Source organism: Carettochelys insculpta, chromosome 1 (genome assembly GCF_033958435.1).
Source record: "Carettochelys insculpta isolate YL-2023 chromosome 1, ASM3395843v1, whole genome shotgun sequence".
NCBI lineage: Eukaryota > Metazoa > Chordata > Testudines > Carettochelyidae > Carettochelys > Carettochelys insculpta.
In genome coordinates, this window is record NC_134137.1 from 289,879,945 (window position 1) to 289,893,966 (window position 14,022).

At 46.6% G+C, this 14,022-nt stretch overlaps 1 protein-coding gene across 4 annotated transcripts in view; it reads right to left on the bottom strand.

Annotated features, from left to right (window-relative positions):
• The window catches only part of APAF1 (apoptotic peptidase activating factor 1), a 110,056-nt gene that overhangs the window by 47,856 nt on the left and 48,178 nt on the right, over positions 1-14,022 (bottom strand). For 3 of the 4 annotated variants that reach the window (XR_012647842.1, XM_075011402.1, XM_075011411.1), the window contains exon 14: positions 10,977-11,102. Coding sequence is in view for 3 of the 4 variants with exons in the window: in XM_075011402.1 (XP_074867503.1) it covers positions 10,977-11,102 (126 nt within the window). In the remaining variant the exon portion in view is untranslated. Of the gene's footprint in view, positions 1-8,675; positions 9,402-10,976; positions 11,103-14,022 lie in introns of those variants that run through there. The other variant, XM_075011419.1, reaches the window with a different exon arrangement.

The window sequence follows — 14,022 nt, forward strand, 5'->3', positions numbered from 1 at the left end:
CAGGAGTGATATATACCAGTCGTAGCAGGGCCAAAATGGAGCTACCAATTTCACTGAAACCTCTTCATTCTGTGTCTTGCACAGCGGAAACATGTACAGGAGATGGCCTGTCCATGGGAACAGGACCATGGCCACGATGGATCTCTGACTGGGATTCAGGAAGAAGAAAAACTGCTCACAATTCCTATTGTATCATGTGGTGAACAGGTCCACCTGGGAAAAGCCCCACTGATGGAAGACTCAGTTTGTGATGTTTGGGTGTAGGGACCACTCATGGCTGCAGAAGGACCTGCTGAGATGGTCCATCAACTTGTTCCACACTCCAGGGAGCTACAATGCTTGCAGTTGTATCAAGTGCTCTACAACCAAGTCCCACAGCACGATGGCTTCCCTGCACAAAGCAAAGAAGTGTTCACCTCCCTGTTTACTGATATAAAACATTGCTGTGGTATTGTCCATCATGACTGACACACATCTTTCTGACAGTTCAGCCTAGAAAGTCTGGAATGCCAGGGATATCATACTCTGCTCTCTGACATTGATGTGGAGTGAGTTCTGCTTGAGACCAGAAACAGAGAAGTTACTCACCTGTAGAAACGATGGTTCTTCGAGATGTGTCCCCGTGGGTGCTCCACAATAGGTGTCGGGCTCGCCCAGCACCGCAGATCGGAATTCTTCTAGCAGTTTCTATTGGATCGTGCATGTGCCGAAGCGCGCCGCTCCCTTGCGCGCCCCCGGCCATGTGCGCGATCCGGTCCCCGCCAGTTCCTTGACCAACAGCCTCGGATGCTCCTGAAAAACACCAGACAGAGATTCCGAAGTGGGGAGGATGGGCGGGTGGTGGAGCACCCACGGGGACACATCTCGAAGAACCATCATTACTACAGGTGAGTAACTTCTCTTTCTTCTTCGAGTGGTCCCTGTGGGTGCTCCACAATAGGTGACTACCCAGCAGTAACCCAAGTAAGGAGGTGGGTAATCGATTCATGTGCAGCTTGCCCCCGAGAGGACTGCTGTCAACAGACGGGTATCCTCCTCGAATACCCAATGTAGGGCATAATGCTTGGCGAAGGTGTCGCAGGATGACCAGGTCATCGCTCTACAGATGTCTTTTAACGCGATGCCCTTGAAGAAGGCTGTTGACGCCGCCATCGCCCTGGTGGAGTGAGCCCTAGGCGGGGCCAACAAAGGAGTCTTTCGAAGCTCGTAGCACATTTTTATACAGGACACAATATGCTTTGAAATTCTCTGTGAAGAGAGACCTTCCCCTTTTGACCTGGCAGTGAGAGACACTAGAAGCCTGTCCATTTTCCGGAAGGACTTAATTCTGTCTACGAAGAAGGCCAACGCCCTTCTCATGTCTAGGAGATGTAGGCGCGCCTCGGTGCTGGAGCTGTGAGGCTTCGGGTAAAACGAGGGTAAAACTATTGGTTTGTTAAGATGGAACTCCAAAGAAACTTTTGGAACAAAGGCTGGGTGTAACCGTAGGGCTACCGCCTCCTTTGAGAATACTGTGCAGGGCGGCGTTGCCATCACGGCTGCGAGCTTGCTCACCCTGCGGGCTGACGTAATCGCAAGGAGGAAGGTTGTTTTCATCGTAAGGAGTCGGAGGGGTACCGTGGCTAATGGTTCAAAGGGTGGTCGCGATAACGTGCTGAGCACCAAGTCCAAACTCCACGACGGCGGAAGCGGTTTTCGAGGGGGGTAAAGGTTTACCAGCCCCTTCAAGAACCTTGTGACGATAGGGTGGGTGAATACAGTGGGCCCTTCCTCTGTATGCCGAAAAGCTGATATAGCAGCGAGGTGGACCTTTAGCAAGGATAGAGAAAGCCCGTCTCGTTTGAGGTCCAATAGGTATTCTAGTATTACGGTTATAAGAACGTCAAGGGGAGCTAACTGCTTGGCGGAACACCAAGCTGTAAATCGAGTCCATTTCTGTTGATAAGTCCTCCTGGTGGAGGTCCTTCGGCTACACCCCAGGACTTGTTGTACTCCCTCCGTACACGTGCTCTCTAAGGCGCTGAGCCATGGATTAACCATGCTTGTAGGTGCAGACCCTGAGGGTGCGGGTGCACTATGGACCCCTGAGCATGTGTGAGTAAGTCCGGCGCGACCAGTAGGGGAAGTGGTGGACGACCCAACATGCGCAGAAGCAAGGGAAACCATTGTTGCCGGTCCCAAGTCGGGACTATGAGTATCATGCGAGCTCTCTCCCTTCTGGCTTTCTGCAGAACCTTGTGGATAAGTGTTGTGGGGGGGAAACGCGTAGAGTAGAGGGCCCTTCCATGAAATCATGAATGCGTCCCCCAGGGATCCCCACCCTATTCCTGCTCTGGAGCAGTACTGGGGGCACTTCTTGTTGTACTGGGTGGCAAACAAATCGACTTGGGGAAACCCCCATGTACGAAATATGCGCCGTAGCAGGTCGGAGTGGATCTGCCATTCGTGCGTGAGTGCGAAGCGCCTGCTCAGCTGATCTGCCTTCACGTTGTGAGCGCCCGGCAAGTACAAGGCTTTCAACGTTATATTGTTGGTGATGCACCAGTTCCACAATCGGACTGCTTCCACACATAACACACGGGATCGTGCCCCTCCTCGTCGATTGATGTAGAACATAGTGGAGGTATTGTCGGTATTGATTCCGACTACTTTGCCATGCAGGTAATCTCGAAAATGTTTGCACACGTTGAACACTGCTCTGAGCTCCAGTATGTTTATGTGCAGTGTCTGTTCCGCAGGGGACCATAGCCCTTGCGTCACCTTGCTGCCAATGTGCGCTCCCCATCCTATGTGGGAGGCGTCAGTAGTAAGAAAGATACAAATTTGTGGTTGGTGAAAAGGCACCCCCACTAGCAGATTCTTGGGATTTTCCCACCACGCTAGGGATCTGCGCACCTCTGTCATGGGTGACACTACCTTGTGGACAGTGTGGGATGCCGGTTTGTAAACACTCGCCAGCCAATGCTGCAGGCTTCACATGTGTAACCTGGCATTCTGTACCACAAACGTCGCTGCCGCCATGTGCCCCAACAGCTGCAGGCACATTAGGACCGGCACCGTGGGGCTGTATATCATGACTTGCACCAGTGAGCCGATGGTGTGGAAGCGGGCGTCGGGCAGGTATACTCTTGCTGTGATAGAGTTTATGCGTGCCCCTATGAACTCTATATCTTGTGTGGGTTCGGTCTTTGACTTTGCGAGGTTGATAACTAGGCCCAGCAAAGTAAACGTGTCTGCAGTGACGCGTATCATGCGTAAGACCTCTGCCTTTGAGGCCCCATTCAGCAGACAGTCGTCCAGATATGGAAAAATAAACACCCCCTGTCTGTGCAGGTAAGCTGATACCACTGCCAGGGTTTTGTAAAGACTCTGGGGGCCGAGGAGAGGCCGAACGGAAGAACCCTGTACTGGAAATGTTCCCTGCTGACCGTGAAGCAGAGGAAGCGTCTGTGTGCTGGGTGGACTGTTATATGAAAGTAAGCATCTTGTAAGTCGACAGCTGCAAACCAGTCTGCATTGTCCAGTGCCGTAAGTATGGAGGCAACTGTGATCATCCGAAATCGTTGCTTGCGCAAGTAATGGTTGAGGCCCCGTAGATCCAAGATTGGCCTCCAGCCTCCTGTTTTCTGCTCTGTTAGGAAGTAGCGTGAATAAAAACCTTTCCCCTGGAATTCTTCCAGCACTCTTTCCACTGCCCCTATGAACATAAGGTGATCCACCTCCTGCTTGAGCCTCGCCTCGTGGGCAGAGTCCCTGAGATGAGGCCTGTCGGGAGGCTTCGTCGGTGGAAGTGACTGGAAAGGGATCGTGTAAACCATGGCTATAATCTCTAGCACCCATTTGTCTGTGGTGATCTTTTGCCATTGGGAGTGGAATGGTTTGAGTCGATGATGGAACATGAGATGAGAGTGGCATTGAGCGATGGTGTTGACAGTGCAGCCCCCGACATACCCGTCAAACTTGTTGTCTCTGGGCCTGCGCCGAGGGTGTACGGCTTTGTTGAGAACGTTGCCTGGAAGTCCTGTACTGCTGCTGCTGCTGATGGCGCCCTTGGTCGTAGCCTCGCTGATATTGAGCACGCTGTGGTTGGTAAGCGTAGCGTCTTTGCTGAGGATAAAATTTCTTCTTGTATGGGGGAGTATAAATACCCAAGGTTCTAAGTGTGGCCCTCAAGTCTTTGCTGGAGTGGAGGACCGAGTCGGTTGAGTCCGCAAACAGCTTTTGTTTATCAAAGGGAAGATCCACGATCTTCACCTGCAGGTCCCTGGGGATACCAGATGTCTGGAGCCAGGATTCCGTATGCATTACCACTGCTGCAGCTGTTGAATGTGCCGCTGTGTCCGCCACGTCCAGGGCAATCTGGACTCCCGTCCGCGACGCTGCATAGCCCTCTTGAACAATCGCCTTTAACACCGGCTTCTTGTCTTCCGGGAGTGAATCCATGAGGGGAGTAAGTCTGGAGTAATTGTCAAAGTTGTGGTTTGATAGATGTGACGCATAATTTGCCATTCTCAATAATAGGGTAGAGGAGGAATATACCTTCCTGCCAAACAGCTCTAGTTTCTTAGCACCTTTATCCGACCCCCCCCCCGTCCCCGATTTGTACTGAGACGCCTTCGACCTCTGCTGGGACGATTCGACCACCAAAGAATTGGGTTGTGGGTGACTAAAGAGGAACTCCATGCCCTTTGCTGGGACGAAGTACTTCTTATCTGCTCTCTTGTTCGTAGGCGGAATAGAGGCTGGGGTCTGCCATATGTTAGTGGCTGACTCCATAATGGCTTCGTCCAGCAGGATAGCGATTTTAGATGAAGCCGGGGGTCTCAAATTTTTCAGGAGTTTATGATGCTTCTCCTGCACCTCTGCTATTTGAATATCCTGCGTGAAAGCTACTCTTTTGAACAGCTCCTGGAATTGTTTAAGGTTATCCGGGGGGGGGAGACATCCCCGGGGGCCGTGGCCTCATCTGGGGAGGATGAGGAGGAACCACTGGGGTAAAACTCCCTCAAATCCTCTGGCTCCCGAGGTCGATGATATACTTGCACCCTGGAGGATTGTGAAGGAAAGTCTCGGGATTCTGGACCTAACTGCCCCTGAGACAACTGTGTTCCCATTCCAGAGTGAGAGTGTACACGGGGGTATTGATGAGAAGCAGGGGAGGACCTGTCCCTGGATCTGGACCTGCGGTGTCTGTGTTCAGCATGATGAGGACAACCATAGCAGCATGGGCAAGGGCCCGGTGATGGAGACCTGGACCACGATCGGGGAGTGTACCCATGATGTCTGGGAGAGTGAGACCTCCGTGACGACATAGATAGTGGTGAAGCTGGTTTGTGATAGTGCTCAAGGGGATCCATGCCCAGAAATGGTGAAGGTGGCCCAAGCCACGGTGAAATTGGTTGGAGGAACGGAGAGGGAGGTCCTAGATAAGCCGCTGGAGTTACAGCCCGTCGGTGCGGCGTGCGTAACTCGGGGCGGGGGGGGGGCCTAGGTGATAAGGGCAGTACAGCCCTGCCTGGAGATGGACTGAGGTGCCGAGTTTTTGCTTTTGCCTTGCCCCTCCCCTGCAGGGTGGGCGCCGCCCCTTCCTGTGCCGGGGATCTTGGCCCCGTTGTTGGCGCCACGCTCGGCACAGTCAGCTGCGGTGCCGCGCGGGTCGCTTCCTCCGGCACTGGTAGGCTCTGTGCCGGGTGCCCCTGCGCCGTCGGCGCCACGGGGGCCGGTGCCACCTGCGTCGGCACCGCCAATTCCGGCAGTTGCCTCGCTGGCGCTCACGGTGCCTTGCGTGCCGTCTGTTGTGTAATCGGAGGCTCAGCCTCTGCCACGTGTGCTGCTGCGCTGCCGCTTTCATGAGCTCGCGGCTGGGGGCTCTGCATTCCGCTCATCCTGCCCGCTGGGCCCGCCGGCAAGGATCAAGCCGGGGAGAGTTTCCTCCTCTTCTGCACCGAGAGGGTCAAGGAAGCTGCCTTCCTTTTATGCAACGCAGAGGGCCCTGCTGCGTGAGGCTCCTCTGGCGGTTCCGGCTGGAGAGCCTTATCAAACAAGATCATTTTGAGCCTCATCCCTCTGTCTTTCCTGGCCCTGGCTGTAAGCTTAGCGCAGTGGGAACGCTTCTGGGTAACGTGTGACTCTCCCAGGCAGCGAATGCATTAACTATGCCCATCGGAGGCCGGCATAGCTTCGCGGCATGACTCACACTTCTTAAACCCCGAGGAGGCCATCACGGTGAGTCTTTAGTGTTAACAGGGTACTTAGCCACTAATCAGTGCTTTCTAACCCAAAATAACAATCACTGGCCTGCGGGGCAGCGGACAGCTTAACTAGCCTTCTTGTCCGCCCCTCTCTCCTTCGTTCCTCTTCTTTCTGCTAGCTAATATTCTTTCTTTCTCTTTTTTTTTTTTTTTTGATAGTGACAAAACAAACAAACTACACATAAAAACAACTATCTTATCTGTCTTTGGCTTCAGCCTGAGCAGATTCCGTCTGCAGCCGATGGCGGTTGAGAAGGAACTGGCGGGGACCGGATCACGCACATGGCCGGGGGCGCGCAAGGGAGTGGCGCGCATTGGCGCATGCACGATCCAATAGAAACTGCTAGAAGAATTCCAATCTGCGGCGCCAGGAGAGCCCGACTCCTATTGTGGAGCACCCACGGGGACCACTCAAAGAAGAACTTGTGTTCTGAGATCTCCCAAATGTGCTCCTCAGCCCAAATCTGAGGTATCCATCCCCTGTGAGAGGAATGACTGAGGGCTTGTTGAGAGGGACACTCCCCTGCACACAATACCTAAGAGTTGAACTACCACAGGAGTGAGGTGAGTACCAGGTGAGACAGGAGATTACAACCCTATCCAAACTGTTCCAGGTTGGCTATATACTGATGCCAGCCATGACTGAAGAGGTCAAAATCTGAGTCTGGCACGCTGCCCTACGTGGTACAAACAGCCATTTATCTTATTAACTTCATGCAGTTCTGCGCAGGGGCAGTGGGGAACTGTCTGAGACCTTTAATTTCACTACCAAGGGCTCAAAATCTTGCTTTGCAAAGGACTGCCATGTCCTGTGTCACATCCAGTATTATCCCAACAAACTCTATCCTCTGAACTGGGGACAGCATTGATTTCCCCTCATTCAGCAACAGGACCAGCTCAGCAAAAGACACTCTTATTAAGGCAACTTGGATCTCTACATGAGTCTGGGATCAACCTATAAGCAGCCAGTTGTCAAGGTAGGAGAAAACCTATATCTATTGCCTGCACAGGAACACAGGCAATACCGCCATGCATCTGCTGAATATTTAAGGTGCCAACAGATCAAACAGGAGGACTGAACTGGTAGTGGGTTCTGTTCACCAAAAACCTAACAGAGGATGGAGTTATTCATATGGGAAAGTATATGTCCTTCAAGTTGAGGATGGCATACCAGTCTCCTGGGCACAACAAAAGGATACTGGAAGCCAAAGAGTCCATGCAGAACTTGAGCTTTCTTATGCGCCTATTCAGTTCTTGCAGGTCTAGGAAGGGCCTAAGCCCTCCTTTGGCTTTTAGTATTAAAAATACTGGGAACATAAGCCCTTGCCCATCTGCTCCTGAAGAACTTCTGCTACCGCCCGTAATGCTCAGGAGTGAGTGTACATCCTATATAAGGAGCTGCTCATGAGAAGGGTCCCTTAAAAATGATGGGGAAGGAGGGTGGAAGGGCACAAATAGGAGTATCCCCTCTCTCTGGTGAGGAGTACCCAGCAGTCCAAAGTGATACAGGATCATACGTGGCAGAAAAGGGATATGTGGGATGAAAAAATAAGGTGAGATGGAGAGGTTTTTTTGGTGTCTTTTATCAGTCTTCTCAGAGAACAGAGTCACATCCTCAAATGGGGGTCTTGAATGGTCTGATGGACCTCATATGGGAGACCAAAGACCTGGAGCCAGGATCCCCTTCTCACGGCCACAACTGTAGGCATGGTTCTTATGTTGATATCAGCATTGTCCAACACAACCTGGAGAGAAGCTTGTGAGATTAGTTTGGCATTTTCAACCAAGGCCAAAAACTCAGCATGGAAGTCTCAGGGAAGCTTCTCAAAGTTTTGCCATTGCCACACAGGTGTTATCTAAGTTCTGGCTAACAGCAGCTTGCTGGTTTGAAATTCATAGCTGTAATCCACCTGAAAAATAGAACTTTCTTCCAAAAATGTTTTCAGGAAGTTCGCCAATGAATTGTAGTTCCCTAAAGAAGTCGGTGGTATCTTGAACATAACTGGGAGTGCCGGTGGTACAGGGTCTGAAAATAGAGTCCACATATCTGGACAATCCTGTAGTGAGAGTGCCAATGCCTGAGATGATGGGGCATCTGGGATATCCAGGTTTATGGATAGTAGATAGAATAAACCTGGCTGGAGTTCTAGGGGTGTGTCTGTGTAGATTTGTTCCTGTGTTTTTGTAGGGAGGGTCTTGAGCAGATAGTGTTGCTTCTTTGTGTACTCCTCAGTGGGATCATAGGACAATGGCTTGTTGAATGTGGTACTGAAGAGTTGCCTGCCAGCTTCCTTTTGGTACTCTGTCCTATTCATGACGACAATAGCACCTCCTTTGTCAGCCTCTTGCATCATAATATTGCAGTTGTTTCTGAGGCCCCTGATGGTGTTGCATTCTTCACGTCTGAGGTTATGGGGTCAGCGATGCCGCTCTTCCACAATTTCTGCTTGTGCATGTCAGCGGAAGCACACTACCTATAGGTCCAGTGAGTCATTTCGACCATTAAGGGGATTCCATGTAGAATTCTTTTTATTGTACTGTAGGTGGGAGGGTATCTGTGGGTCAGCGTGCTGTTTAGTGTTATGTTAGAAGTATTCCTTGAATCAGAGATGGCAAAAGTAGGCTTCCAGATTCGCGCAGAACTGCATCAAGTTTGTGGGGATGGTGGGGCAAAAAGAGAGTCCCCGAGATAGGGAAGACTCTTCTGCCAGGTTGAGTGTGTAAATTGGAGAGATTGACAACATTGCTGGGTGAGTTAAGGGTACTGCTATTGTGTCCCCATGTGGCAAGTAGGAGTTTAGATAGTCTACAGTCCTTTGTCCTCGTAGAGAAGAGAAGTGTGTGTTGTAAATCTCCTGTTTGTTTCAGTAAAGTCCAGCCATGTGGAGGTTTGTGTGGATGGTTGTCTTTTTTATGAGGGTCTCCAGATCTGAGAACTCTTTTTTGATGTCTTCCCGTTTTCTGTACAGGATGCTGATCAGGTGATTCCTCAGTTTCTTAGAGAGTGTAGGGCACAATCTCTCACCATAATCTCTGTAGTATGTTGATTTCAGTGCGTTTTTCACCTTCAGTCCTTTTGGTATGATGTCCATCCGTTTGCATTTGGAGAGGAAGGTGATGTCTGTCCTCGCCTATCAACAGCTTGCCAACCTGAAACAAATTCATACCGTCAACTATAGACCAGACCTCATTAACTGAACCAAGAACCGATCTCTAACAAACCTCGTTGACAACTCTGCTCACATATCTACACCAGCAACACCATCACAGGAACTAATCACATGAATCACACCATCAGGATCTCATTCACCTGTACATTTACTAATGTAATATATGCTATCATGTGCCAGCAATGCCCCTCTGCCATATACATGGGCCAAACTGAATAGTCTCTGCATAACAGAATAAATAGACACAAGTCAGACACCAGGAATGGTAACATACCAAAACGTGTAAGAGAATACTTCAAATCTCCCTGGACCCTCAATAAAGGATTTAAAAGTAGCCATCCTGCAGCAGAAAACTTCAAAAACAGACTCCAAAGAGAAACTGTGCAGCTACAATTCATTTGCATATTTGACACCCTCAACCAAGGATTGAACAAAGACTGGGAGTGGCTGGCCAATTACAAAAGAAGTTTCTCCTTTGTTGATGTTCACACCTCCAAGTTAGCTACAATAAGGGGCCACATACTCTGTCACTGACTTGACCCTATCACCTCTGGCTCTCTTCTTGACTGGGACTCCCTCCTTTTCATGAGCCTATAAATTAGATGCTCCTCTGGAACCCCCACTCATGCATCTGACAAAGGGGGTCTTTGCCCACGAACGCTTATGCTCCAAAATATCTGTTAAGTCCATACGGTGCCACCACACTTCTTGTTGTTTTTGAAGATACAGACTAACTTGGATACCCCTCTGATACTTATCATGCAAATCTCAAAGCTCTGATACCTAGTGAACAATGGCACACCACAGTTTCAGGAATTCAGAAGGGGAAGAACTTCCACCAACTCTAACTACACACTATAATAATTAACCAAAGACAACCTATACACGACAGACAAAAATAGACATACTTGCTGGAGGCAAGAGCTATGAGATGTTCCAGCTAACTGTCAATGGGGATAAGAAAGAACTGACAGTGTGGCAGGTTGGCAGGGTTCTGTACTGAATGTTATGGGGACTCAACTCCAAAGGGCAACCACGCTGAACCGATACATTTTTCTCACAGCAGCATTTTTCAGCTACCGTGCATGCAACTGACATGAACAAGCACCCAAAGAAATTTGGGTTTCATTTATGATCCTGCTACATTACAGAAGAGATATACAGAAGTAGCCTAAAAATAACCAAACAAGCAAGATAAACAGAAGCAAGTGAAACAATACTAGCAACAAGCATGAAGAAAGCTATTATGGTACTTATGTCACTCATGTTGTAATGATTCTGTTCAAGGGAAGATATTATTATATTTTAGCTAGCCTGCAGAATCATCTTATAATCAAATACGAGAGCCAATTATGCTTTACACAAGACACATCTAAAAGACATGCGTTTATTTTAGAACTATTTTGAAACTGAAAAACAGTAACTACAATGCTTATTTTCCACAAAATATATGTATACAAAAGACCTGAAAATTGACTCAGTTTAAATTGGTTCAAGTTTAGAACAGAATTACTTGTTCCACCGTGAGGATAAGCGCTCTCCACCACTACTTTACCTTCACTTTTTTATCCACTGAACATGTTGCTATAAATCTGTCATCTGCAGAGAAAGCGCAACAAAGTACTTCATCATCATGAGCCTTTATTTCCAGAAGCTTCTCTCCACTTTTTGCTTTAAACACCTATATGGGCAGAGCATAACAAACAATGAAATCTTGTATCTATGGTACTCTGAGCTAATTTCAAAATACACTGTGTGCAGCATAAAGCTGCTGTGTTTTCAATTTTCTTATCTCTAATATTCCTCACAATCTTAAAAAGAAAACTGCCAAGTAGCTCAAGCTAGTTTTTCTAACTTACAAATGGTTATCGTCGCATTGAACGCATGCCCAGAATTTTAAATACCTATTTTTTACAAAGTTGCAAACTCAGATCAGAGCCTGAAAGAACAATAAGAATGTTCCCGAATGACTGAAAGTGAAACCTGGGGGAGAGAGATAATCATTCTTAAAAATATTGTCAGAGATTACAATTTAGGCTTGAAATGAAAAACTTAAAACAGTGATGGATAGATTATATGTGTTGTGATGACAAATAAGAAAAACATGAAAATAAATTTGTTTTTGGATACAACTGTGCTTTTATTCTTCACTATTGTACAAAATTCTGAATGTATAAAAGGACACAATCACTTGGTTGTCAAACAACAGTACTCATATTTTAATTTTAAATTTAAAAGTCAAAATACTGCATACATTAATATATTTTTTATCATCCATGTGGATAATGATTTCCTGGAGTCTACGTTAAAAAGAGGAATTCTAGCTCTAACACATCACAAAAATCAGATTACTTGGATATATTAAGGACTTTTTTCTAACAAATAATGATTTTGAGGAAGAAAGGAAGACACTCAAATGCTCATTAAGGAAGACCTTAAAACAAAACCTCTCTTTTCTGACTTCCTCTGATTTAGAATGGGAAGAAATAAGGGAAAAAGAGTTCAAATCACCTTGTCAAAAATTCTCATATTTACTTTTAAGATAATGCCAGAGCCTTGCTTAAGCTATACTAAACTTCCCTACTCAGTGATGCTGAGTCTCAACACAAAATTGTGGAGTCTTGAGATGCCAACTAAATCATGGCAATGGTAATTTAAATTTGTTTTATCTCATGTTTTCCCTTTCTTGTTGAGTTGAAAAAATGTAAGAATGATAATAAAACATTTAAAAAATAATCTAATCATAAATATATTTAAGGTGCAAGAAAATCTAAATTTGAAATAAATTCTGAAAAAAACTGGATTCCCCAAATATAACGACCACCATATTTTGGTTTCAGACTGGTTGTGATGAGAGGTGGGGGGAGAGAGTTGTACCAGAAGAGTGGTGTATTTCCAATTTAAAAAAAAATCAGTAACGTTATTTAACAAGGAAAAGAATAATTATCTGCAAAATTTAGGCAAATTTCCTTTCAGAGGCTATTTTCCCACAACTACACTGTGGGACAAGGAGGAGAAACAAGCAAAAGGTGCTGAACGATGAATGAGATAGCCATGGACTGGAACCAAAGCAAAAATGCAGAAGAGGCATGGAGAACTGCAAACGAACATAAACCAGATTCACAGCAACACCAAAAACAGTCAGGTCCTATGTGATGGGTGACTCTGTACACAAAAGAAACTACAGGCCTGTGATGAAACCAGATCCAGAAAAGAGGACTAATGATTCAAGATGTGAATGTCAGGCTGAAGAAGATCCTGATGTGAGTGGGACAAAAATTCACAGATTCATCCTGACGTGTACACAATGACATTACGCACTGGAATGGATTAGTGAAGACTACATGTGGCAGGGTATGGCAATTAAAGAAGCAAAAACCAGGTGATTTTAAACAGAATAATTCCAGTTCATAAAGAAGGAAAGCAAAGGTGTAAAAGGATGATAAAGGTCAAGAGATGGGTCAAGGATTGGGGCTAGGAAGAAGTTTATGGGATAATCCAACAATTAAAAGGCATTTATAGGAAGACTGCTCTTCTTAACTGATGGACTCCACTTGAGTACATGAAATATTAATCTTCTGGGATCAAGGCTGGCAGGACTAACAAGAAGGGCTTAAGTGCTGAGGCAAAATTTTGAGGAGTAAAGGGACTTCGAAGTACCAGCGGGTGAGCCACGGCTAGACGCGAGCCAGTACTTCGAAATTTAAAACTTTGAAGTTGCTGCAGGGGCGGAATTTGCTTAATGAAGTGCTGTGTATGCAGCGCAACACTTCATTAGTAAACTCCCAACACCCTGACTGCCATTCTTCCTTTGAAGGAGGGTGGTAGTGTAGACAAGCCCCTTTTGTAGCAAACAGATTAGTCTCTTATGTGTCTCATTTCCATTGTTAGGTTTAGTGTGAGAGTCCTCTGAACTCTAGTGGTCCCTTCTGTTTTGAACTCTGTGGCAGACCTTTTTAAGAGAAATGTGTTCTCTTTCATTAATAAAGCCATTAACTACAGAAGCACAGCATAATGGCATCAGCAAACAGTACATTTTCTGAACTGGAAATCATCACCATTTTGTAGTAGCTGCCAGCAAATGAAAATAGCAATATATATTAAATATCTATGTGAACACTTTATAACCAGAAACGACAAAGAAAAAAAAACCCACAAGCAGTGGGAACAGTTTACATGTGTATATATAGTTTTACAACTTCCATGGGCATAACCGATACTAACCACTAAAGGGTTCCTTTAGCACTGGCAAACTGATTTTCAGTTTTTAGGAATTATTAGGTGAGTGGCAGTACTATCTGTTGTACATTAATAGGCTAAATTTTTTTGTGTGATGTGAACTTAGGTTTGGTCAACACTTAAAAATTAGATCACCGTAAGTATTTGAAGAGTGAATACAAAATTAAAGAATTAGAGTTAGCTTAAGTTCAGTTAAGAAAATGTGTGTTGTAAAGAAAGGCTTTGAAAACAATGAGTTATAAGGCCAAAATGAATTAAGTAGAAAGGATGTCCTATTGCAATAATTAAAGAGACAAGGGAGTTTCTATAAAAAGGCCTCTGACCAACACAGGTAGCTAAAGATGGTTTTAAGCAGGACAAAG